Source organism: Hyperolius riggenbachi, chromosome 4 (assembly GCF_040937935.1).
Source record: "Hyperolius riggenbachi isolate aHypRig1 chromosome 4, aHypRig1.pri, whole genome shotgun sequence".
Taxonomy (NCBI): Eukaryota; Metazoa; Chordata; class Amphibia; order Anura; family Hyperoliidae; genus Hyperolius; species Hyperolius riggenbachi.
Genome location: NC_090649.1, coordinates 9,756,959 through 9,783,893, shown reverse-complemented (window position 1 = coordinate 9,783,893; position 26,935 = coordinate 9,756,959). Strand labels below are relative to the sequence as shown.

The window sequence follows — 26,935 nt, the reverse complement described above, 5'->3', positions numbered from 1 at the left end:
TATTCTGTATGTATGGGGGCTGCACAGTATGACTTCTCGTCCTGTATGCCGGGTGTAATTCTCAGTATCTGCTCTTATTCTGTATGTATGGAGGCTGCACAGTATGACTTCTCGTCCTGTATGCCGGGTGTAATTCTCAGTATCTGCTCCTATTCTGTATGTATGGAGGCTGCACAGTATGACTTCTCGTCCTGTATGCCGGGTGTAATTCTCAGTATCTGCTCCTATTCTGTATGTATGGAGGCTGCACAGTATGACTTCTCTTGCCCTGTATAATTCTCAGTATCTGCTCCTATTCTGTATGAGGCTGCACAGTATGGCTTCTCTTGCCCTGTATGCCGGGTGTAATTCTCAGTATCTGCTCTTCTGTATGTATGGAGGCTGCACAGTATGACTTCTCTTGTCCTGTATGCCTGGTGTAATTCTCAGTATCTGCTCTTATTCTGTATGTATGGGGGCTGCACAGTATGACTTCTCTTGCCCTGTATGCCGGGTGTAATTCTCAGTATCTGCTCCTATTCTGTATGAGGCTGCACAGTATGGATTCTCGTCCTGCATGTTGGGTAGAATTCTCAGTATCTGCACTGATTTTGTCTCACCTTATGATAGTTATTAGTCACCAGAGGCGCCCCCTGTGTGTGGCTTGTGGTAATACAATAGATGCACAGAAGACTGGAAATAAATTTCTAGGATTGCTTTTTATTATAAATAAATGTGTTTTCATAAAACAAACAAACATAAAAAAGCACATGCAAGGTATAAATAATACAGACTATAGAGAATACGTAGTGGATCAATGCAGGGAGACTAATGTCCCTCCCTCGGGTCTGTTCACCTGAGAGCAGCAGAGCCTAGCAGGGCAAGTTCTACAACTCCAGTATTATTTGCTTCTTCTATCCCTCTGGACTCACGAGTCTGAATGGCCGATGCAGCATGTGTACGCAGTGCAAGTCAGAGAAGACCAGTTATCCAGCTGCATGACTTTTACTAGCTAGCCAACTACGCTCTATATTACCATTACTGGTATTCTTCACTTTATATTGCCTGTTTTCACAGTGATTTTTAATATATATAATTTATAATACTGGACATGGCATCCAGCTGTTGTGATACGTGCAGTGAGGTTACTTATGTTCATCTTGTTTTCAAAAGTTCTGTCTGCTTTTGTGACCGATAATAATATAATGATTGGCGATTGGAGAAGGGGAGCAAGTATTCCCCGAGGCAATCGCAGTGCCTGTAATGAATGGACATGACTCCGTTCACAGGCTATGTCCATTCATAATAAAGTTAAAAAAAAAAAAGAACAGGCTGTTCCTGAACGATCCGTCCGGCGTATCGTTCAGGAACAGCCTTATCAGTCCGCCGACAGTGCATACACCCGCACTACAGTCTGCTGAAAACCCGCCCGGCGGGAGGTGAAGACGGACCCATCGTTGGCTGCTGTAGTGCGTGTGTATTCACCTTTACTGAGGCACCATTTCCTCTAACCATTCTAACATCGCAGGAGGATCTAAGTCTTTCCACTTTTTTATAATTAATCTCTTTGCTGTAACAATACCCAGCTTTATAAGACGTTCTCTTATCTGATCGTGACCAGTCACTGGATGCCGGATTCCAAACATTATCAGATTGGCTTCTAAAGGAGAATTAAAACTCAAACCAAAAAAAACTTCCAACTCCTTCCAAAATATTTTCCCTATTGGGCATTCCATGATCATATGGGTCAGGGAACTCTGGGCATTCTTACATTTCCAACATATATCATTATCCACTAGGCCCATTTGTGCCTTCCGGACAGGGGTTAAGTATCATCTGGTTAATACTTTAAATAGGGAAATTTGTAAGTGAGTTCCAGACAAGGACCAAACTTCTTGAAAAATGTTAGTCCATGTCTCGGGGGAAAAATGTACCCCATCCTCACTTTCCCATCTGAGACAATTTTTTGTCTGTTTGAAACTGAGTCAACTAAATTAAAAATTTTGGACAGGGCCCCTATTGGCCTTTGCTTCAGTAAAAAAACACTGTTCATACATACTGTATTTACCTCCTGCTTAACAGTCTTTTCCTTTCGTAATTATTCCAAAAACTAGACAGTTGGATACTTCCAAATCTTGTAAGTTGACCCGTATCAAAGACCGGGATAATACCTAGTTTCTGGTTTCCCATCACATGTACCAATCTTAAACCCTGATCCACATTATTGATGCGAGACCAAGATTGGTCCATTGCGGGTCCAAAATCTGGATCAAAAGCAATGGATCTTAACTGTGAAACTCCCTCATTACTTGTCCATTTCCTTAATATTTTAGTCCAAGTTGTTAATGTTGGTGTAATCAGAGGATGAGAGGGAAGGGTAGTAGAGCCCTTAATTATTTCTGGAATCCATGAAAATAGACAGTTTCTATTCAGATATTTACAGTCTCTAGATGTGCAAAGCTGGTAGAGACACCCTAAAAGACTAGCAGCTGTAATTGCAGCAAAAGGTGGTTCTACAAAGTATTGACTCAGGGGGCTGAATAATTACGCACACACCACTTTGCAGTTATTTATTTGTAAAAAATGTTTGGAATACAAGGAATACAGGAAAACAGACATCCTCCACCCTTACCCTTAGCACTGGCGTGCCACAGGGCTGTGTATTAAGCCCTCTCCTCTATGCACTTTTCACCCATGACTGCCAGCCTATCCATACCTCAAACGTAATTGTTAAGTTTGCAGATGATACGACTGTCATTGGGCTTATATCAGACAATGAGGAAGCTGCATACAGAGAAGAAGAAGTTAGGAACCTGACTGCATGGTGCGACATTAACAACCTGTTATTAAATACCAAGAAGACCAAAGAAATTATTCTGGACTTTAGGACCACCAAAAAGACCATCCACCTACCGCTAATGATCAATGCAGAGGCTGTGGAGAGAGTTTCCAGCTTCAAATTTTTGGGAGTCACCATCGCAGAGAACCTGTCCTGGGCTGACAATGCTTTAGCTCTAACTGGCAAAGCACAACAACGCCTCTACTTTCTGAGAAAACTAAGGAGCGCTAACCTCCCACAGAAGCTGCTGGTTAATTTCTACAGATGCACTATAGAAAGCGTTCTGACTAATTGCATGACGGCCTGGTACAACAGCTGCACGAAGGCTACTAGAGAAGCCCTGCAGCGAGTTGTTAAAACAGCAAAAGCTATTATTGGCACACTGAACTACCATCACTGGAACTTTTGTATAATACTTGCAGCGTGAGAAGGGCCAAAAACATTATCAAGGACAACACTCACCCTGGAATTGCCCTGTTTGAGCTTCTTCCATCAGGTAAACGTTTTAGATCAATCCGCACACACACAAACAGACTGAAAGACAGCTTTTTCCCATCCGCCATAAACTTGATGAACTCTGAATCCTCTCTGAAATAATTAACACTGTGTACAAATTGTTTAAACATCTGTAATACCTGGCATACTTGTATAATTTCTTCTCTTCCTTGTTACTATCACTATGTTCCCTATATGCACCGTGGGGTTGTCATGAAAAGTAATTTCATTGTGTTACACAATGACAAAGTGAATTGAATTGAATGATGTATGATTTTCCTTCCATTTCTCACGTGTACACCACTTTGTATTGGTCTTTCACGGGAATTCCAATAAAATTGATTCATGTTTGTGGCAGTAATGTGACAAAATGTGGAAAACTTCAAGGGGGCCGAATACTTTTGCAACCCACTGTATTTTCCAATCTAACCCAAATCCTACTGTCATCATTAATCCTCCACTCTAAAATACGCATTAGATGGATACTTATATAGTACCTGTAGATATCTGGGGCTGCCATATCTCCAAAATTTCTACCCCTGGAGATAATGGAAAAGGCTACTCTACGACTACTTCTTGACCAAATGAATCCCTGAAACAATCTATCCCAGTCTGTAAACCAACTTCTGGAAAGGACCAGGGCAAGCATTGGAGTAGAAATAATACCTTTGGAAGCACCATCATTTTAATAATAGCTATTCTACCCAACACATCGAATGTTGGACGTTCCCAAGTCTGGAACATCCTACTACAGTCAGTCATAATCTTTTTAAGGTTATGTTTGTAAAGGTTATCCACTTCTGAACAAAGATCGACCCCTAGATATTTAATTGAAACCCAGGATAGTGTTTCTAATGCCATCTAGTGGCGAAAAAGAAAATTACACTTTCAATACATTTTTTAATAATAAATTAATACAATTAAGCCCTTCCAAAGCCTCCACCCTCAGTTACCAAACACTTGTGAAAGAAAAATACATAAATAGGGACTGAGCTTATTTTTAATATGTATGGCACAGGTATATTACTGTTATTTTAGTAAATAAGCCTGTAATTATTGGCTGGACACAAAAACCCCCAAATCCCATAAAATACACCTTGCTGTATGTCACCCCTAAATATTGTCTGTAACCTAAATTAATGTCCAGCGCTGCGTAATATGTTGGCGCTTTATAAATACAATAAATAATAATAATAATATTTCCTAATAATATATTGTTGCCATACATTGTACTAGGAACATAATTTAAATGTTGTGATAACCAGGACTAATGGGCAGATAAAATGCGTGGGTTTTAGTTATAGTAGTATTACTTATTTTAAAACTATAGGGGATTAGAAAAATAGTGTATTTTTTTTTCTTGTTTTTCCCTATAAAATGCATAGAAAATAAAGGAATTACTGAAAACAAGTATCGCCCACAAAAAGCCTAATTTGTGGCGAAAAAAAAACCAAGGTATAGATCATTCAGGTGTGAGAAGCAGTGATAAAGTTATGGCCAAATGGATGGGAGGAGCCCTGGCAGGTGAAAATGTCTCTTGCTGGTAAGAGACATGGCCTGTGGGCTGAAGTGGTTAAAAGTCTGCACCAAGCACACTGACATGAGCATACCACCACCACCCTCTCTTTTACCTGAAAATACGAGAGGCAGAAGACAATCAGAGACCACTGGTAGCAGTGCAGTGTTCTCCCTAGGGTCTTTTAGTTTTGGCGTGCACCCGGCTGTTATCAGCTCACCTCCTCCTATGTGGTAAGCAGAGTTTTGCAGAGAAGCGCCGGCCCTGCATTCTCTCATCACGCCCCACCCGGCTAATTTTTCATGCCACCCGGCTGAAAAAAAATTCTGGGGAGAACAATGCAGTGCAGCAAATGTTTATAAGGACACATGGTACGGTCGGTTGTTTGATAAGAAGGACTCAGCAGGATGAGCCTTCCTAAAGGAAGGAGTTTGCTACAGCATCAGAGACCTCGAGAGACAGAAGAAGCATCATATGCTTTGAATCTACCACATCTACCTAAATATATTTTTCAGGTGGACAGACCCTTTAGTACATGCTACTTTAGCATATGAAACACCACTTGGGTCTTCTCCAGGAGGACAATACGTATGTTCTGGCCGCGTGCATTTTGGGTGCAGGGAGAAACTGAACTAGGTAATCTCGGAGAATATAAAAAATATATCCCCCTACTGATTACCCAATTCCCTCCCTTCTGCATGTAATTCAGGGTCCAGTTATTGCAGGCACACAGTGATTATGTAGTCACCACCGAATCCGACGGTGTAGCGTGGGTGCCAAGCAGACGCCAAATTGACCAGTCTCAGAGGAGGAACCCAAGTAACAAGTTATAATAGCACAATGGTATCAATGTCTACAATCTACTCTACCGCTATTGCCCCTGGAATGGCAGCTGTTCGGGGAAGCTTGCTGCTGGCTTGGTGTGTCCTCTCGTGGGTTTTCAGCTGGTAGCTGATGCTGAAGCTTCGTGGGCAGCGGCTGCACTTATACGGGCGTTCACCACTATGCGCCCGCTGGTGGATCTTCAGCGTGTAGGCCTTGGTGAAGCTTTTGTCGCACACTTCACACTTGTGAGGCCGAGTACCCACGTGGCTCCTTCTGTGTTCAACAAAAGAGGAGCAATCGCTGAACGATCGGTCGCACTCAGCGCACTGGTAAGGTCGTTCGCCTGTGTGTGTACGCCTGTGGACGGTGAGGTGAGATTTCTCCCGGAAGTTCTTGCCACAGATGGTGCATAAGTAGGGCTTGGCACCGGAGTGGACACGCTGGTGACGCACGATGGAAGAGTAGTCACTGAAGCTCTTTGTGCACTCAGTACACTGGTAGGGCCGCTCTCCAGAGTGCGTCCTCACGTGGACCCGGAGATGGGAGATGGCGCTGAAGTTTTTTGGACACTCTGGGCACTGGTATGGACGCTCCCCACTGTGGATCCGCTTGTGGACAGTCAGCAAGTTGTTCTTAGAGAAGGCCTTATGGCATTCCTCACACTCGTAGGGCTTTTCTCCTGAGTGGACCCTGAGATGGACCTTCAGGCTGTAGGATTTATTGAAGCTCTTCTCGCACAGGTGACACTTGTGGATCTTCTGGGGTGGGACGGACGGCTTGGCTCTGCGGAATCGGCCGGCCTCATGTGCCCATTCTTCATGTGTGGTCTGGTGGATCCTCATCCGGATCTTCTGTGAGAAACCCTGACCACATTTGGGACACTGGTAAGGTTTCTCTCCTGAGTGGATCCTCTGGTGGACCTTCAGGTTGTAGGCTTTTGAGAAGCTCTTGTTGCACACCTCACACACATGCTCCGTTTTGGAGGACAGGATGGGCATTAGGCAAGACGGGTCCTGTTTGAGCATCAGCTTCACCTCCTTCAGCCTCCGATCCAGCTGATTATGTTGCGTCTGCCGATGCTGCCGTAGGGCCAGCTTGTCTGGAAAGCGTCCGTCGCATTCAGTGCACTTGTAAGGATTTTCTTCGGTGTGCAGTCGGCGGTGAGATTTCAGATAGTCGCCACGAGAGAAGCCTTTGCCGCAATCTGGGCACATGAATGGTTTTTCTGCGGCGTGAGTCCGTGCGTGGATCCGTAAGCGATAGCGGCTGGGGAAGGACTTCTTGCACATTTTGCAGGGGAAAAGTGAATCAGCCCCAAACATGTCTGCGTCTTCGCTCTTGGACTTTTCAGGAAGTACGGAAGTCGACTTCTTCATTGAGGGCTGGGGTCGATCATCAAGACTGTCGCTTAGAGAGGAGGCACCGAGGTGAGGCTTGCTATTCTTGTTCTTCATCCATTTCAGTCCCTCCTCGATAGAAGTGCTTTTCTTTGCTATCTTTCGAGGCTTGCTACACGTTTCATGGAGGAGCCGTGGTGGAGAGATGTGTTCTTGTTTAACCGCCACTCTGGTGTGGAATGCCCTCAATGGGGGGTCTGTGCAGCTGGTGGGCTGGGGTGGGACATCTGTGAGAGAGGAAGATATCAGACATTTAGAATGTTTCTATTAAAAGTACCGTATGTTCTGCTGTATAAGATGCTCCGGAATATAAGAAGCACCAAGGTTTAGAGGGCAAAAACCAAGGGGAACATATACAGGATCTTCTCAAAAAATTAGCATATTGTGATAAAGTTCATTATTTTCTGTAATGTACTGATAAACATTAGACTTTCATATATTTTAGATTCAAATACACACAACTGAAGTAGTTCAAGCCTTTTATTGTTTTAATATTGATGATTTTGGCATACAACTCATGAAAACCCAAAATTCCTATCTCAAAAAATTAGCATATGTCATCCGACCAATAAAAGAAAAGTGTTTTTAAAACAAAAAAAGTCAACCTTAAAATAATTATGTTCAGTTATGTACTCAATACTTGGTCGGGAATCCTTTTGCAGAAATGACTGCTTCAATGCGGCGTGGCATGGAGGCAATCAGCCTGTGGCACTGCTCAGGTGTTATGGAGGCCCAGGATGCTTCGATAGCGGCCTTAAGCTCATCCAGAGTGTTGGGTCTTGTGTCTCTCAACTTTCTCTTCACAATATCCCACAGATTCTCTATGGGGTTCAGGTCAGGAGAGTTGGCAGGCCAATTGAGCACAGTAATACCATAGTCAGTAAACCATTTACCAGTGGTTTTGGCACTGTGAGCAGGTGCCAGGTTGTGCTGAAAAATTAAATCTTCATCTCCATAAAGCTTTTCAGCAGATGGAAGCATGAACCCACTTTTGAACCAGAAACAGCGGCAGAAGCGCCTGACCTGGGCTACAGAGAAGCAGCACTGGACTGTTGCTCAGTGGTCCAAAGTACTTTTTCGGATGAAAGCAACTTTTACATGTCATTCGGAAATCCAGGTGCCAGAGTCTGGAGGAGGACTGGGGAGAGGGAAATGCCAAAATGCCTGAAGTCCAGTGTCAAGTACCCACAGTCAGTGATGGTCTGGGGTGCCATGTCATCTGCTGGTGTTGGTCCACTGTGTTTTATCAAGGGCAGGGTCAATGCAGCTAGCTATCAGGAGATTTTGGAGCACTTAATGCTTCCATCTGCTGAAAAGCTTTATGGAGATGAAGATTTCATTTTTCAGCACGACCTGGCACCTGCTCACAGTGCCAAAACTACTGGTAAATGGTTTACTGACCATGGTATTACTGTGCTCAATTGGCCTGCCAACTCTCCTGACCTGAACCCCATAGAGAATCTGTGGGATATTGTGAAGAGAAAGTTGAGAGACGCAAGACCCAACACTCTGGATGAGCTTAAGGCCGCTATCGAAGTTCCTGGGCCTCCATAACACCTGAGCAGTGCCACAGGCTGATTGCCTCCATGCCACGCCGCATTGAAGCAGTCATTTCTGCAAAAGGATTCCCGACCAAGTATTGAGTGCATAACTGAACATAATTATTTGAAGGTTGGCTTTTTTTTGTTTTAAAAACACTTTCTTTTATTGGTCGGATGAAATATGCTAATTTTTTGAGATAGGAATTTTGGGTTTTCATGAGCTGTATGCCCAAATCATCAATATTAAAACAATAAAAGGCTTGAACTACTTCGGTTGTGTGTATTTGAATCTAAAATATATTAAAGTCTAATGTTTATCAGTACATTACAGAAAATAATGAACTTTATCACAATATGCTAATTTTTTGAGAAGATCCTGTATATGTACTAAACCTGGAATGTCCATGTTCCAGGAGCGTCTTGTAGAATTTCTCTCCCAATTTGGGTCCCCCATGTGTCTCCTTCTGTTCCCAGTGACACGGGAGAGGGGGATGAACGAAGACACATTGGGGGGGGGGGGGAGAGAAGACACACAGGGGGCGAGCAGGAGACACAGGGGAGACATACGGTGGGACAATGTTGGAGTCCCGACATCGAGGAAGATTGCGGGCGATTCAGGGATTCCCTGCATTTGCCGTATTAGGCGCAGGGACTCTCCCCCCATTTTTGGGGAGAAAAATATGTAGGTGGGAAATACGGTATCTCCAACAAAAACGTTTTTTATTTTAAATGAGGGAGGGGAGGAAGGGGGGTTGTTCCTTATAGTATTTGTAATCCCTGCACCTGCACACAAGAGTGTGACCATCATGGCTTGTTAGATATGCTAGGAAGGGAGATTATATGTGCGGCTGCCTGGCCTGAGCAGCAGTGCTAGCGAGGGTACAGCTGTTCCCTGCTGACCTTCCCTCACACTGCTGCTTCCCATAGTGTAGTGGTGTGCGTCCTCCTCCCTGGGATGCTCCTATCCGCTGCCCTCACTGACATGGCATGAAGTCATTCTCTTTTGTAGAAACCTCTGTATACATGCGTTTGTCATTAGCCTGGCAGCCGTGATGTCATTAGCCTGGCAGCCGTGATGTCATTAGCCTGGCAGCTGTGATGTCATTAGCCTGGCAGTATCTTGGCAGCAGGGAGGGTGCTCTTGTGGTCTGGAGGGCAGTTTCCTGCTTTTCTGCTATAAACACCTTCAACTCTTTTCAATCGTACCACAAAACTTGTTTATATAATTCGCAAAAAGCGGCTTGCAATTTCGAGCCAATGATCACCAGTGTTTGAAAGCATTCAAACTGTCTAAACCGGCCATAATCGATATCAGGATTCAGTGTCATGGCAGCTACCAGTCACCCCGAGGCATCATGGGAAGTCAGCCCTAGGCATCGTGGGAAGTCACCCCTAGGCATCGTGGGAAGTCACCCCTAGGCTTCGTGGGAAGTCACCCCTAGGCATCGTGGGAAGTCACCCCGAGGCATCCTGGGAAGCCACCCCTAGGGTTTGTGGGAAGTCACCCCTAGGAATTGTGGGAAGCCACCCCTAGGGTTTGTGGGAAGTCACCCCTAGGCATCGTGGGAAGTCACCCCTAGGGTTTGTGGGAAGTCACCCCTAGGCATTGTGGGAAGTCACCCCTAGGCTTTGTGGGAAGTCACCCCTAGGCTTTGTGGGAAGTCACCCCTAGGCATCGTGGGAAGTCACCCCTAGGCATTGTGGGAAGCCACCCCTAGGGTTTGTGGGAAGTCACCCCTAGGCATCGTGGGAAGTCACCCCTCGGCATCGTGGGAAGTCACCCCTAGGCTTTGTGGGAAGTCACCCCTAGGCATCGTGGGAAGTCACCCCTAGGCTTTGTGGGAAGTCACCCCTAGGCTTTGTGGGAAGTCACCCCTAGGCATTGTGGGAAGCCACCCCTAGGGTTTGTGGGAAGTCACCCCTAGGCATCGTGGGAAGTCACCCCTAGGCATTGTGGGAAGTCACCCCTAGGCATTGTGGGAAGTCACCCCTAGGCATTGTGGGAAGTCACCCCTAGGCATTGTGGGAAGTCCCCCCAGGCATTGTGGGAAGTCACCCATAGGTATCGTGGTAAGCCACCCCTAGGCATCCTGGGAAGTCACCCCTAGGCATCGTGGGAAGTCACCCCTAGGCATTGTGGGAAGTCACCCCTAGGCATCGTGGGAAGCCACCCCTAGGCATTGTGGGAAGTCCCCCCTAGGCTTTGTGGGAAGTCACCCCTAGGCTTTGTGGGAAGTCACCCCTAGGCTTTGTGGGAAGTCACCTCTAGGCATTGTGGGAAGTCACCCCTAGGCATTGTGGGAAGCCACCCCTAGGGTTTGTGGGAAGTCACCCCTAGGCATCGTGGGAAGTCACCCCTAGGCTTTGTGGGAAGTCACCCCTAGGCATTGTGGGAAGTCACCCCTAGGCATCGTGGGAAGTCACCCCTAGGCTTTGTGGGAAGTCACCCCTAGGCTTTGTGGGAAGTCACCCCTAGGCATCGTGGGAAGTCACCCCTAGGCATCGTGGGAAGTCACCCCTAGGCATCGTGGGAAGTCACCCCTAGGCATCGTGGGAAGTCACCCCTAGGCATCGTGGGAAGTCACCCCTAGGCATCGTGGGAAGTCACCCCTAGGCATCGTGGGAAGTCACCCCTAGGCATCGTGGGAAGTCACCCCTAGGCATCGTGGGAAGTCACCCCTAGGCATTGTGGGAAGTCACCCCTAGGCATTGTGGGAAGCCACCCCTAGGCATTGTAGGAAGTCACCCCTAGGCATCAGGGGAAGCCACCCCTAGGCATTGTGGGAAGTCACCCCTAGGCATTGTGGGAAGTCACCCCTAGGCATCGTGGGAAGTCACCCCTAGGCATCGTGGGAAGTCACCCCTAGGCATCGTGGGAAGTCACCACTAGGCATTGTGGGAAGCCACCCCTAGGCATCGTGGGAAGCCACCCCTAGGCATCGTGGGAAGTCACCCCTAGGCATTGTGGGAAGTCACCCCTAGGCATCGTGGGAAGTCACCCCTAGGCATCGTGGGAAGTCACCCCTAGGCATTGTGGGAAGTCACCCCTAGGCATCGTGGGAAGTCACCCCTAGGCATCGTGGGAAGTCACCCCTAGGCATTGTGGGAAGTCACTCCTAGGCATTGTGGGAAGTCACCCCTAGGCATCGTGGGAAGTCACCCCTAGGCATTGTGGGAAGTCACCCGTAGGCATCGTGGGAAGTCACCCCTAGGCATCGTGGGAAGTCACCCCTAGGCATCGTGGGAAGTCACCCCTAGGCATCGTGGGAAGTCACCCCGAGGCATCCTGGGAAGCCACCCCTAGGGTTTGTGGGAAGTCACCCCTAGGAATTGTGGGAAGCCACCCCTAGGGTTTGTGGGAAGTCACCCCTAGGCATCGTGGGAAGTCACCCCTAGGGTTTGTGGGAAGTCACCCCTAGGCATTGTGGGAAGTCACCCCTAGGCTTTGTGGGAAGTCACCCCTAGGCTTTGTGGGAAGTCACCCCTAGGCATCGTGGGAAGTCACCCCTAGGCATCGTGGGAAGTCACCCCTAGGCATCGTGGGAAGTCACCCCTAGGCATTGTGGGAAGTCAGCCCTAGGCATCGTGGGAAGCCACCCCTAGGCATTGTGGGAAGTCACCCCTAGGCATTGTGGGAAGTCACCCCTAGGCATTGTGGGAAGTCACCCCTAGGCATTGTGGGAAGTCCCCCCAGGCATTGTGGGAAGTCACCCATAGGTATCGTGGTAAGCCACCCCTAGGCATCCTGGGAAGTCACCCCTAGGCATTGTGGGAAGTCCCCCCAGGCATTGTGGGAAGTCACCCCTAAGCTTTGTGGGAAGTCCCCCCAGGCATCGTGGGAAGTCACCCCTAGGCATTGTGGGAAGTCCCCCCAGGCATTGTGGGAAGTCACCCCTAGGCATTGTGGGAAGTCCCCCCAGGCATCGGTCTGAAGCACAGAGTCATGGGAGTCCAAAAGGCACTAACAACTGCTCCCAACAGCTCTGCCGGACAAGATTAACTATTTTTAGGTACAAGTGAGTTTCTTATAAAACACGCTAACCAGATTTGGGGGACATACTTGTATTTCAAGTGGTGAAGAAGCACTCATTGGCGTACCACCCCTCAGGGAATGGCAAGGTGTGCAGGAGATCTGACCCAAGACATCACTGGATCCCAATGTCACAAGATAAGCATAATGATCCGCACCACCTTCAGTAAAAGTCCTTATTTATTATAAAATAATAAACATTTAAAAAGCAGAACAGCAGGGCACGACAGTCCACTGTTTCAGGCTATTGCCCATCCTCAGGTTGCCCAATAATAAACTTTGCTTGTTCAGACATCCAGTTATATACATGCAAACATCCAATCAAAATCAGTAAACAAATGAGCGGACCTGATGGGGAACATCCCATTTAAATACTAGATACATGCCCCCATCAAGGTAAATGAATACAATTGCTCACAACATATCAAACATATAATTAACTTATGAATATCCACAACGTATATTAAACTGGTCTAAGTCACATATAAACATTACCTTTATTAAAATGAAATCCCTGGATTATCCAAAACGGGGCAGCCAGAATCCATAAACATTCAGTTATTTACCTAAATGGTAACTCCTCCCTGTTGCCATCCAAAACCACCAATCATCCGGCAGAAACTTGAAAAAACAACAAAATAGTTGAACAAGACTGAATCCGGCTAAAAACGCCGACCAGTAAGGTGAGGGAACCTTTCTCAGGTCACGTGTGTCCCATGACGCTATCAACCAATAGCATCAAGGTCCTGTTCACCCAGTTAGTTACGTCCGCAATCGCGCCCTCTCCAGGGGGGGGCGGAGCCAAAACTGTAAACAGAAAACGCCGACCAATAGATCACCCGGCAGGATCCGCCCCTCGAGTGCATCACTATCACGGGAGGGGAGACGCACATACAAAGTGCGTATAGAGTACGTGCTAGTAACTTAGCAACAGTAAACAAAGGCGGCGACCAATCGATCGCCAGACCATACAAACCCCCCGTGATTCCACCACTCAGAGAGATATATCAGAGACCCGCTCGTAGAGAATGAATAAAACGGCGTGATCATTGGCTACAGGCAAACAGCGCCGACCAATGATTCACAATGTTGTGATCCGCCTCTCTCCCCTGTCTAAACAAAGGAAAATGCCAGCTAGGAGAGCTGCCCACTGGTCAGCGGCATATGAACCAGCCGCAAATCATTTTGAATGGCGATCACCCCCTCTATCATCACACCTAACACTATCTATAACACAAACCTTTAGTTGACTAACATTATGACTAAATCTAGTGAAATGTTCCGAAACTGCCTGATCCATATCCCTCCTACGTATCGTTGACTTGTGTGATGCATCACATCAAAATTATCAAGAATGGAATCTAGATGGATTAGAGAGTTAGACACGGCTAACACGGGCTTGAATAAAGACTATGACTTACAGCTAGATTGGTAATTTGTCATGGTCATGTGTGTATATAGATGTATTGATGTTGCTCTATAGGTGAACTGAATGCCTTGTTTATTGTAGATGGGTAGGTATATCCCCTGTGAATTGATCCTTTATGGGCTGGCCAGGATCCATTTTTTATATATAAGAAATTTTTCTAAATTAAAGTTTTTTCTAAATAAAAGTCTTTTCTAAAAAGGTTTTTTTTCCAAAAAAAGGTTCTTTCTAATTAATAGTGTTTTCCTTTAATTCTCTTATGAGGTGTTGACTTTTCCTATTAAGCTTGCCGAACGCAATTTGTAGTGTGGGCTGCTCTCTGGTTTGCGGCTGGTTCATATGCCGCTGACCAGTGGGCAGCTCTCCTAGCTGGCATTTTCCTTTGTTTAGACAGGGGAGAGAGGCGGATCACAACATTGTGAATCATTGGTCGGCGCTGTTTGCCTGTAGCCAATGATCACGCCGTTTTATTCATTCTCTACGAGCGGGTCTCTGATATATCTCTCTGAGTGGTGGAATCACGGGGGGTTTGTATGGTCTGGCGATCGATTGGTCGCCGCCTTTGTTTACTGTTGCTAAGTTACTAGCACGTACTCTATACGCACTTTGTATGTGCGTCTCCCCTCCCGTGATAGTGATGCACTCGAGGGGCGGATCCTGCCGGGTGATCTATTGGTCGGCGTTTTCTGTTTACAGTTTTGGCTCCGCCCCCCCTGGAGAGGGCGCGATTGCGGACGTAACTAACTGGGTGAACAGGACCTTGATGCTATTGGTTGATAGCGTCATGGGACACACGTGACCTGAGAAAGGTTCCCTCACCTTACTGGTCGGCGTTTTTAGCCGGATTCAGTCTTGTTCAACTATTTTGTTGTTTTTTCAAGTTTCTGCCGGATGATTGGTGGTTTTGGATGGCAACAGGGAGGAGTTAACATTTAGGTAAATAACTGAATGTTTATGGATTCTGGCTGCTCCGTTTTGGATAATCCAGGGATTTCATTTTAATAAAGGTAATGTTTATATGTGACTTAGACCAGTTTAATATACGTTGTGGATATTCATAAGTTAATTATATGTTTGATATGTTGTGAGCAATTGTATTCATTTACCTTGATGGGGGCATGTATCTAGTATTTAAATGGGATGTTCCCCATCAGGTCCGCTCATTTGTTTACTGATTTTGATTGGATGTTTGCATGTATATAACTGGATGTCTGAACAAGCAAAGTTTATTATTGGGCAACCTGAGGATGGGCAATAGCCTGAAACAGTGGACTGTCGTGCCCTGCTGTTCTGCTTTTTAAATGTTTATTATTTTATAATAAATAAGGACTTTTACTGAAGGTGGTGCGGATCATTATGCTTATTTTGGGGGACATACTGGCAGCCCGGAGACCCTCTGTAATACCACCTTCCTGTACAGAACAGAGGTTTGTGTTTAGAGGCTGTGGTGAGGGACACTAGAGGGCGCCACTCACCTTCCTCTTTTGGGTCACGCAGCTCCTCCTTCACACGCACCCATAGGAAGTCCAAGCAGCCAGCCGGGAATTCTGGGAACAGAAGAGAGACAAGTGTGAGATTAGGTACACGGGGACATTAAAGTGAACCCGAATTGAGAGGGATTTGGAGGCTGCCATATATATTTCCTATTAAACAATGCAGATTACCTGGCTGTCCTGCTGATGCTGTGCTTCCAATACTTTTAGTCATAGAAAAATAGTGTCCAAAAAACGCTCTGAAACCCCCTATTATATACTGCTCACAGGTGCAGGATCCAGTTTGCCAGGCAGAACATGATACAAGGGAGGGAGAGATCCACCGACTCTGGATGAGTATAATAACCGTAATTGTATTGGTACAAAAGGACAGATACAGGAAAAAAATTCCATCCACAGGATTAACTAACATGTATCAGGCTCAAGATATGCCCTTAATCATAGGGCGTGTTTGTCCAGCCATGGACCCTGAACAGCCACAGCCCCTGAACAAGCATGCAGATCAGGAGACTGAAGCCAGACTGAATTACCTGCATGCTTGTTCCTGGCGTTATTCAGACACTACTGTAGCCAGAGATCAGCAGGACTGCCAGGCAACTGGTATTGTTTAAAAGGAAATAAATATGGCAGAGGCCAGTGAAAAAACGTTGTCTATTTACATGGTACAGCGCGGCGATCTATGGCAGCGCTGTACTGGGGACAGCCGTGTGACACAGCTGTCCCCAGAGACCCACAGGAGCGATACACTGTCATAGGCTAAAGGCTATGACAGCCGATCGCAGTCATTGGCTGGCGGGGGTCGGAGGGTTAGGAAAATAATAAAAAAATATGTTTATTTATAAAAAAACAATAAATATTTAACAAAAAATAAATAAACATCCTGGGAGCAATCAGAGCAGAAAGGGGGGGGGGGGGGGGGGGGGGGTAGGGTAATCACTTGTGTGCTGAGTTGTACGGCCCTGCAGCGAGCTCTTAAAGCTGCAGTGGCCTTAAAGTGAACCGAGCAGCTTTTTTATCATTCAGGACATTTCTATAGCACATGAAAAATGCATGCCGACAATCTGTTTCATTATTAAAATAAACTTTCATTTTACCTTGTATTTTACATTCAAAGTAGATGAATTACCCTGTTTCAGAAGGGCTGCCCGGCCGTCCCTGGCCGCAGAGCTTTCAGGTTCCTAATTGTTTTATTGGGCTAATTACCAAGAGGTAAACAATGCTATTAGACAACAAAGGGGGTTAGTAATTAGGACTGTTTCTTCAAAGACCTAGTGTGTGTCAATGTGTCAAGATAGCATCTCTGACTTCTGTAAATAAGGAATGTGAGAAGGGGAGGGGGGAACATGGCAGCTCCTATGCCAGGAGAGATTCCATTGAAAGAGAATGTGCTCAGTTCCCTTTAAAGCGGATCCGAGATGAAAAACTAACTATAACAATTAACTTGACTATATGAAGTTTAGATAGTTTACACAGCATATCTAGCTGCAAACAGCTTCAACAGTTTATGATTATTTATTGCTGTGATACAATGAGGGCAGCCATCTTCTGCTTGTCACATTACACAGGCTGAGGGCTGGAGATGCTATCAGCTTGCCTGTGTGTAAATTTAGTCCCCTCTCCTCCTCCATCCGCCTCTGAAATCAATGGCTAGTAAAATCTTAATATGTAAAAACACAGACAAATAAGAAGTGCATTTCTTCCAGAGTAAAATGAGCCATAAATGACTTTTCTCCTATGTTGCTGTCACTTACAGTAGGTTGTAGAAATCTGACAGAAGCGACAGGTTTTGGGTTAGTCCATCTCTTCAATGAAAGTTATTGGCGAATAAAAGGGAGGAGCGCTGACAGGTCAAAATTGCTCTTGTCCGTCAGGGTACAGACTACTAGGGGGTGAAGTGGTTAAACCGTGTTCTTCTAAAGTGTTCCCACTGCTTCCGAGGCGTTCCTTCTGTGTGGAGATCTATACCAGCCCTTCAGCAGTGAGTCTGAGATCTATACCTATGGATGCCAGTATATATACTGTATTGTAGGTCAGTAACACTGTAATGGCCAGCCATGCTGCACTCACCTCCATCCGCTGCTTCTGAGGCGTTCCTTCCTGTGTGGAGATCTATACCAGCCCTTCAGCAGTGAGTCTGAGATCTACGCCTATGGATGCCAGTATATATACTGTATTGTAGGTCAGTAACACTGTAATGGCCAGCCATGCTGCACTCACCTCCATCCGCTGCTTCTGAGGCGTTCCTTCCTGTGTGGAGATCTATACCAGCCCTTCAGCAGTGAGTGTGAGATCTACGCCTATGGATGCCAGTATATATACTGTATTGTAGGTCAGTAACACTGTAATGGCCAGCCATGCTGCACTCACCTCCATCCGCTGCTTCTGAGGCGTTCCTTCCTGTGTGGAGATCTATACCAGCCCTTCAGCAGTGAGTGTGAGATCTACGCCTATGGATGCCAGTATATATACTGTATTGTAGGTCAGTAACACTGTAATGGCCAGCCATGCTGCACCCACCTCCTTCCGCTGCTTCCGAGGCGTTCCTTCTGTGTGGAGATCTATACCAGCCCTTCAGCAGTGAGTGTGAGATCTACGCCTATGGGTGCCAGTATATATACTGTATTGTAGGTCAGTAACACTGTAATGGCCAGCCATGCTGCACTCACCTCCATCCGCTGCTTCTGAGGCGTTCCTTCCTGTGTGGAGATCTATACCAGCCCTTCAGCAGTGAGTGTGAGATCTACGCCTATGGATGCCAGTATATATACTGTATTGTAGGTCAGTAACACTGTAATGGCCAACCATGCTGCACTCACCTCCATCCGCTGCTTCTGAGGCGTTCCTTCCTGTGTGGAGATCTATACCAGCCCTTCAGCAGTGAGTGTGAGATCTACGCCTATGGATGCCAGTATATATACTGTATTGTAGGTCAGTAACACTGTAATGGCCAGCCATGCTGCACCCACCTCCTTCCGCTGCTTCCGAGGCGTTCCTTCTGTGTGGAGATCTATACCAGCCCTTCAGCAGTGAGTGTGAGATCTACGCCTATGGGTGCCAGTATATATACTGTATTGTAGGTCAGTAACACTGTAATGGCCAGCCATGCTGCACTCACCTCCATCCGCTGCTTCTGAGGCATTCCTTCCTGTGTGGAGATCTATACCAGCCCTTCAGCAGTGAGTGTGAGATCTACGCCTATGGATGCCAGTATATATACTGTATTGTAGGTCAGTAACACTGTAATGGCCAACCATGCTGCACTCACCTCCATCCGCTGCTTCTGAGGCGTTCCTTCCTGTGTGGAGATCTATACCAGCCCTTCAGCAGTGAGTGTGAGATCTACGCCTATGGATGCCAGTATATATACTGTATTGTAGGTCAGTAACACTGTAATGGCCAGCCATGCTGCACTCACCTCCATCCGCTGCTTCTGAGGCGTTCCTTCCTGTGTGGAGATCTATACCAGCCCTTCAGCAGTGAGTCTGAGATCTATACCTATGGATGCCAGTATATATACTGTATTGTAGGTCAGTAACACTGTAATGGCCAACCATGCTGCACTCACCTCCATCCGCTGCTTCTGAGGCATTCCTTCCTGTGTGGAGATCTATACCAGCCCTTCAGCAGTGAGTGTGAGATCTACGCCTATGGATGCCAGTATATATATACTGTATTGTAGGTCAGTAACACTGTAATGGCCAGCCATGCTGCACTCACCTCCATCCGCTGCTTCTGAGGCATTCCTTCCTGTGTGGAGATCTATACCAGCCCTTCAGCAGTGAGTGTGAGATCTACGCCTATGGATGCCAGTATATATACTGTATTGTAGGTCAGTAACACTGTAATGGCCAGCCATGCTGCACTCACCTCCATCCGCTGCTTCTGAGGCATTCCTTCCTGTGTGGAGATCTATACCAGCCCTTCAGCAGTGAGTGTGAGATCTACGCCTATGGATGCCAGTATATATATACTGTATTGTAGGTCAGTAACACTGTAATGGCCAGCCATGCTGCACTCACCTCCATCCGCTGCTTCTGAGGCATTCCTTCCTGTGTGGAGATCTATACCAGCCCTTCAGCAGTGAGTGTGAGATCTACGCCTATGGATGCCAGTATATATACTGTATTGTAGGTCAGTAACACTGTAATGGCCAGCCATGCTGCACTCACCTCCATCCGCTGCTTCTGAGGCGTTCCTTCCTGTGTGGAGATCTATACCAGCCCTTTAGCAGTGAGTGTGAGATCTACGCCTATGGATGCCAGTATATATACTGTATTGTAGGTCAGTAACACTGTAATGGCCAGCCATGCTGCACTCACCTCCATCCGCTGCTTCTGAGGCGTTCCTTCCTGTGTGGAGATCTATACCAGCCCTTCAGCAGTGAGTGTGAGATCTATGCCTATGGATGCCAGTATATATACTGTATTGTAGGTCAGTAACACTGTAATGGCCAGCCATGCTGCACTCACCTCCATCCGCTGCTTCTGAGGCATTCCTTCCTGTGTGGAGATCTATACCAGCCCTTCAGCAGTGAGTGTGAGATCTACGCCTATGGATGCCAGTATATATATACTGTATTGTAGGTCAGTAACACTGTAATGGCCAGCCATGCTGCACTCACCTCCATCCGCTGCTTCTGAGGCATTCCTTCCTGTGTGGAGATCTATACCAGCCCTTCAGCAGTGAGTGTGAGATCTACGCCTATGGATGCCAGTATATATACTGTATTGTAGGTCAGTAACACTGTAATGGCCAGCCATGCTGCACTCACCTCCATCCGCTGCTTCCGAGGCGTTCCTTCTGTGTGGAGATCTATACCAGCCCTTTAGCAGTGAGTGTGAGATCTACGCCTATGGATGCCAGTATATATACTGTATTGTAGGTCAGTAACACTGTAATGGCCAGCCATGCTGCACTCACCTCCATCCGCTGCTTCTGAGGCGTTCCTTCCTGTGTGGAGATCTATACCAGCCCTTCAGCAGTGAGTGTGAGATCTACGCCTATGGATGCCAGTATATATACTGTATTGTAGGTCAGTAACACTGTAATGGCCAGCCATGCTGCACTCACCTCCATCCGCTGCTTCTGAGGCGTTCCTTCCTGTGTGGAGATCTATACCAGCCCTTCAGCAGTGAGTCTGAGATCTACGCCTATGGATGCCAGTATATATACTGTATTGTAGGTCAGTAACACTGTAATGGCCAGCCATGCTGCACTCACCTCCATCCGCTGCTTCTGAGGCGTTCCTTCCTGTGTGGAGATCTATACCAGCCCTTCAGCAGTGAGTGTGAGATCTACGCCTATGGATGCCAGTATATATACTGTATTGTAGGTCAGTAACACTGTAATGGCCAACCATGCTGCACTCACCTCCATCCGCTGCTTCTGAGGCGTTCCTTCCTGTGTGGAGATCTATACCAGCCCTTCAGCAGTGAGTCTGAGATCTATACCTATGGATGCCAGTATACATATCATATTGTAGGTCAGTAACACTGTAATGGCCAACCATGCTGCACTCACCTCCATCCGCTGCTTCTGAGGCGTTTCTTCCTGTGTGGAGATCTATACCAGCCCTTCAGCAGTGAGTCTGAGATCTATACCTATGGATGCCAGTATACATATCATATTGTAGGTCAGTAACACTGTAATGGCCAACCATGCTGCACTCACCTCCATCCGCTGCTTCTGAGGCGTTCCTTCCTGTGTGGAGATCTATACCAGCCCTTCAGCAGTGAGTGTGAGATCTACGCCTATGGATGCCAGTATATATACTGTATTGTAGGTCAGTAACACTGTAATGGCCAGCCATGCTGCACTCACCTCCATCCGCTGCTTCTGAGGCGTTCCTTCCTGTGTGGAGATCTATACCAGCCCTTCAGCAGTGAGTGTGAGATCTACGCCTATGGATGCCAGTATATATACTGTATTGTAGGTCAGTAACACTGTAATGGCCAGCCATGCTGCACTCACCTCCATCCGCTGCTTCTGAGGCGTTCCTTCCTGTGTGGAGATCTATACCAGCCCTTCAGCAGTGAGTGTGAGATCTACGCCTATGGATGCCAGTATATATACTGTATTGTAGGTCAGTAACACTGTAATGGCCAGCCATGCTGCACTCACCTCCATCCGCTGCTTCTGAGGCGTTTCTTCCTGTGTGGAGATCTATACCAGCCCTTCAGCAGTGAGTGTGAGATCTACGCCTATGGATGCCAGTATATATACTGTATTGTAGGTCAGTAACACTGTAATGGCCAACCATGCTGCACTCACCTCCATCCGCTGCTTCTGAGGCGTTCCTTCCTGTGTGGAGATCTATACCAGCCCTTCAGCAGTGAGTCTGAGATCTATACCTATGGATGCCAGTATACATATCATATTGTAGGACAGTAACACTGTAATGGCCAGCCATGCTGCACTCACCTCCGTCTGCTGCCCCAGGCTCTTGCTTCACATGTATCGGGGCATCTGGTCCCAGCAGGAAGTCAGAGCTGTGAGCAGGGAATCCTGGGAAGGGAAGAGGACATGCTGTGACATCCTCCGCAGCAATGCTCTGCAGACCCCGCCCCCTGGCTGAGGGCATCACCTACCCAATGAGGTCACCATCTCATAGTTCTCCTTCATCACTGACCGGTATAAAACCTTCTGCCAGCTGGCCAGCGTCTGCCACTCCTCCTGCGAGAACCGCACCGCCACATCCTCAAACGTGATTGGCCCCTGGGGAGAGGAGAAAGATAGGCGGTTACTGCAAGCCAGTGAAAGGCGGAGCTTCCTCCTGGACCCCAGGCTGGGGGCGGAGCTCTGTGACATTAGCATGCACTGATTAGGGATAGACAACGAGATCTAAATAACTCTGAGCTGACGCCAACTTGTGATCGTCCCATACACGTGACCTCATCTCCAGCACAAGTGATCGGCCCATACATGTGACCTCATCTCCAACACAGGTGATCGGCCCATACATGTGACCTCATCTCCGGCACAGGTGATCGGCCCATACACGTGACCTCATCTCCAGCACAGGTGATCGGCCCATACACATGACCTCATCTCCAGCACAGGTGATCGGCCCATACACATGACCTCATCTCCAGCACAGGTGATCGGCCCATACACGTGACCTCATCTCCAGCACAGGTGATCGGCCCATACACGTGACCTCATCTCCAGCACAGGTGATCGGCCCATACATGTGACCTCATCTCCAGCACAGGTGATCGGCCCATACACGTGACCTCATCTCCAGCACAGGTGATCGGCCCATACACATGACCTCATCTCCAGCACAGGTGATCGGCCCATACACGTGACCTCATCTCCAGCACAGGTGATCGTCCCATACACGTGACCTCATCTCCAGTACAGGTGATCGGCCCATACACGTGACCTCATCTCCAGTACAGGTGATCGGCCCATACACGTGACCTCATCTCCAGCACAAGTGATCGTCCCGTACATGTGACCTTATCTCCGGCACAGGTGATCGGCCCATACATGTGACCTCATCTCCAGCACAGGTGATCGGCCCATACACGTGACGTCATCTCCAGCACAGGTGATCGGCCCATACACGTGACGTCATCTCCAGCACAGGTGATCGGCCCATACATGTGACCTCATCTCCAGCACAGGTGATCGTCCCATACACGTGACCTCATCTCCAGCACAGGTGATCGTCCCATACATGTGACCTCATTTCCAGCACAGGTGATCGGCCCATACATGTGACCTCATCTCCAGCAAAGGTGATCGGCCCATACACGTGACCTCATCTCCAGCACAGGTGATCGTCCCATACATGTGACCTCATCTCCAGCACAGGTGATCGTCCCATACATGTGACCTCATCTCCAGCACAGGTGATCGGCCCATACATGTGACGTCATCTCCAGCACAGGCGATCGGCCCATACACGTGACCTCATCTCCAGTACAGGCGATCGTCCCATACACGTGACCTCATCTCCAGCACAGGTGATCGGCCCATACACGTGACCTCATCTCCAGCACAGGTGATCGGCCCATACACGTGACCTCATCTCCAGCACAGGTGATCGGCCCACACATGTGACCTCATCTCCAGCACAGGTGATCGTCCCATACACGTGACCTCATCTCCAGCACAGGTGATCGGCCCATACACGTGACCTCATCTCCAGCACAGGTGATCGGCCCATACACGTGACCTCATCTCCAGCACAGGTGATCGGCCCATAAACGTGACCTCATCTCCAGCACAAGTGATCGGCCCATACACGTGACCTCATCTCCAGCACAGGTGATCAGCCCATACATGTGACCTCATCTCCAGCACAGGTGATCGGCCCATACATGTGACCTCACCTCCAGCACAGGTGATCAGCCCATACACGTGACCTCATCTCCAGCACAGGTGATCGGCCCATACACGTGACCTCATCTCCAGCACAGGTGATCGGCCCATACATGTGACCTCATCTCCAGCACAGGTGATCAGCCCATACACGTGACCTCATCTCCAGCACAGGTGGTCGGCCCATACACGTGACCTCATCTCCAGCACAGGTGATCGGCCCATACACGTGACCTCATCTCCAGCACAGGTGATCAGCCCATACATGTGACCTCATCTCCAGCACAGGTGATCAGCCCATACACGTGACCTCATCTCCAGCACAGGTGATCAGCCCATACATGTGACCTCATCTCCAGCACAGGTGATCGGCCCATACATGTGACCTCACCTCCAGCACAGGTGATCAGCCCATACATGTGACCTCATCTCCAGCACAGGTGATCGGCCCATACACGTGACCTCATCTCCAGCACAGGTGATCGGCCCATACACGTGACCTCACCTCCAGCACAGGTGATCGGCCCATACACGTGACCTCATCTCCAGCACAGGTGATCGGCCCATACACGTGACCTCATCTCCAGCACAGGTGATCAGCCCATACATGTGACCTCATCTCCAGCACAGGTGATCGTCCCGTACATGTGACCTTATCTCCAGCACAGGTGATTGTCCCATACACGTGACCTCATCTCCAGCACAGGCGATCGGCCCATACACGTGACCTCATCTCCAGCACAGGTGATCGGCCCATACACGTGACCTCACCTCCAGCACAGGTGATCGGCCCATACATGTGACCTTATCTCCAGCACAGGTGATCGGCCCATACATGTGACCTCATCTCCAGCACAGACAAGCGTCTCCTAACACCATGCAGGGGTCGGCTGGATAGCGCACTGGTAAGGCTGTTTCCTCTGATGCGGGATTTGAGCTTTTCACCACTGTTTAAATCCCAGCTCAAGCCAACTAGTAAGGAGGCTATGGGCAAGGCTCCCTATTGATCGTGGTCACCTGTGGAGCGCCCCCTAGTGGCTGCAGCCCTGAAGCACTTTGTGTCTGCCAAGAGAAAAGCACAATATAAATGTTTTATAGCTATATATATATTTTTATATACATTACCTTATCAGCAAAGATCCCCACTGCCCAATTCATTGACCTCCAATTCCAAAGGACCTAAAAACAGGAGACACAGAGTTACTGGAGGATGCTGGGAGGCTGAGAAAGCAAGTGCTTGCAAAACTTTTTTTTATTAATAAGCGACTTCTCACACTAAACATGTTTGAATCTCAAGTCTGTGCAGAGAACAAACCAAGCAAAAGTCAGCTACTTACTTCTGTTCTGTGACTACATTCTGTATACAGTATAATCTCGTTATATTCAACTCCAACCTTAAACCCTCCCTTGAGAGGCGGAGTCACACACCGGGCCCCTGTAATGTGAGCCTACCCGAAGGGCAGAGACACACCCCTGATCACACCCCCACCACACTCCTAGTCACTAGAGATGGGAAGTTCGGATCTTTTCAATGATCCGGATGATTCGAATCGGATCATTGAAAAGATCCGGATCTTTGATCCGAATCTCGGATCATTTTACTACGGAAGCATTCGGGGGTGAAATGACTAGCAGGACAGGAGAAGGGGAGGGGGGTGGACACACAGAGAAGGGGAGAAGATGGACAGAGGGCAGGGAGTGGACAGAGAAGGGAGGAGGGACGAGCAGAGAGCAGAAATGTTTGTTTGCACACAATACCCACATGCTGCAATCATATGCTTTACATATATTTCACCTATATGTTCATCTGTATACTTTGAATGGAAACGTCGCACAGTTAGAAAGCATTCCCCATAGCATTCCCAGAAGTGAAGTGCAGCTGTTTAGAGCAGTGCAGGAGGATCATATTGCACTGCAATCACACTGTCTGCAAAGTTACTGAGCTGTGCTGAGCTTAGCCAAAAGCTTCCAATGTGATCACTGTGCACAACTACGGAACAGACAGCCTGTAATGGGCAGCACGTTATAGCCAGTATGTGTGCTCTACACATATCTGGCAGTGGCACCCATGTCCCCTCTCTCTCATCTACCTGTCTCCCTGCAAGGCTGCCTCCCCTCCAACTGAGCGATCCATCCCTGCTATGCTTCCAGGACCCCGCTGCCCGCTGAGAGGGGGCATGTCGCTCCTGGCCCCACCCCTTTTGCAATCCGAATCACTCATTTTGATGATTCGGATGATTCGACTCACAAAATAGATTCGGATCAAAGATCCAAATCGTTCATGATCCGGACAACACTACTAGTCATGCATACCATAAAGATTTCATAAGAAAAATATGTTTTATAATTCAAACCACACTGGTCCTTTCTATCCTGCTTCATTTTCCTTCATAGTAGCATTTTACAATTAGTAATGTATTGATTTAAAGAATGGGAATAAAGTTTAGAGTCAATCACATTATTTAGTATAGAAATATACATAATTACACAGAAAGAGGGACAAATGAGGAGGAAAGAGGGACAGGGCGGAGCTATGCTAATGAACGGTGTGGGCGTGGCCGGCCCCTGAGCAGAAGTGATGCATGACGGGAGGATGGAGCATTGCACATGCCGTCTCTCTGTGTTGCTTAGTAACCGCGACCTGCAGCAGAGGAGGCGGGCCCTATAAATAGACAAAAGCCCGGACCGGAAGTGGAGAACGGGGCGCGCACTGCGGCGGACACCATACCTGAAATGACGTCACAGCTCTGCTCTCCGGTGCCAGGGAGCGCGGGGGGAACACTTCGGCTGCGGGAGGAGCGGAAATGACGGGCGCCCTTAGGTACTTCCGGTCCGGGCTGCGGCAAGATGGCGGAGGAGACGTTTGTACAATTTTGGTTTTGGCTCTCTCTGGCGCGCCCAGGAGGTCTACGCATGCGCACATAGCTGCCAACGCGGAACCCCGCCCATCTGGGAACGTCACTTGACTGCACAGGTGGTGGGGAGGAGCCACGCGCACAGCTGTGAGGAGCAGCCAATGGCAGTCCTCGTATGCAGATTAGGTGAGATGTGATTGGCTGCACTGCG

At 47.9% G+C, this 26,935-nt stretch overlaps 2 protein-coding genes across 5 annotated transcripts in view; one reads left to right on the top strand and one right to left on the bottom strand.

The window, feature by feature from the left end:
* Positions 1-679: 679 nt before the first annotated feature.
* LOC137571122 (zinc finger protein ZFP2-like) lies at positions 680-26,826 on the bottom strand. Of its 2 annotated transcripts, none has more exons than XM_068279835.1 (6): positions 26,598-26,826; positions 24,995-25,048; positions 22,129-22,255; positions 21,962-22,045; positions 15,524-15,595; positions 680-7,278 (listed from the first exon to the last, which is right to left on the bottom strand). In XM_068279835.1, exons 1-6 carry the CDS (start codon positions 26,790-26,792, stop codon positions 5,690-5,692), a joined length of 2,121 nt encoding a protein of 706 aa, XP_068135936.1. In that variant the 5' UTR covers positions 26,793-26,826; the 3' UTR covers positions 680-5,689. The 2 variants fall into 2 exon arrangements, with proteins under 2 accessions (XP_068135936.1, XP_068135937.1); XM_068279836.1 differs by lacking the exon at positions 26,598-26,826 and adding an exon at positions 26,357-26,483.
* LOC137571123 (zinc finger protein interacting with ribonucleoprotein K-like) overlaps positions 26,455-26,935 on the top strand; it is a 30,181-nt gene continuing 29,700 nt past the window's right edge. For 2 of the 3 annotated variants that reach the window (XM_068279843.1, XM_068279838.1), the window contains exon 1: positions 26,697-26,910. The gene's annotated coding sequence lies outside the window, so the exon portion shown is untranslated. The other variant, XM_068279845.1, reaches the window with a different exon arrangement.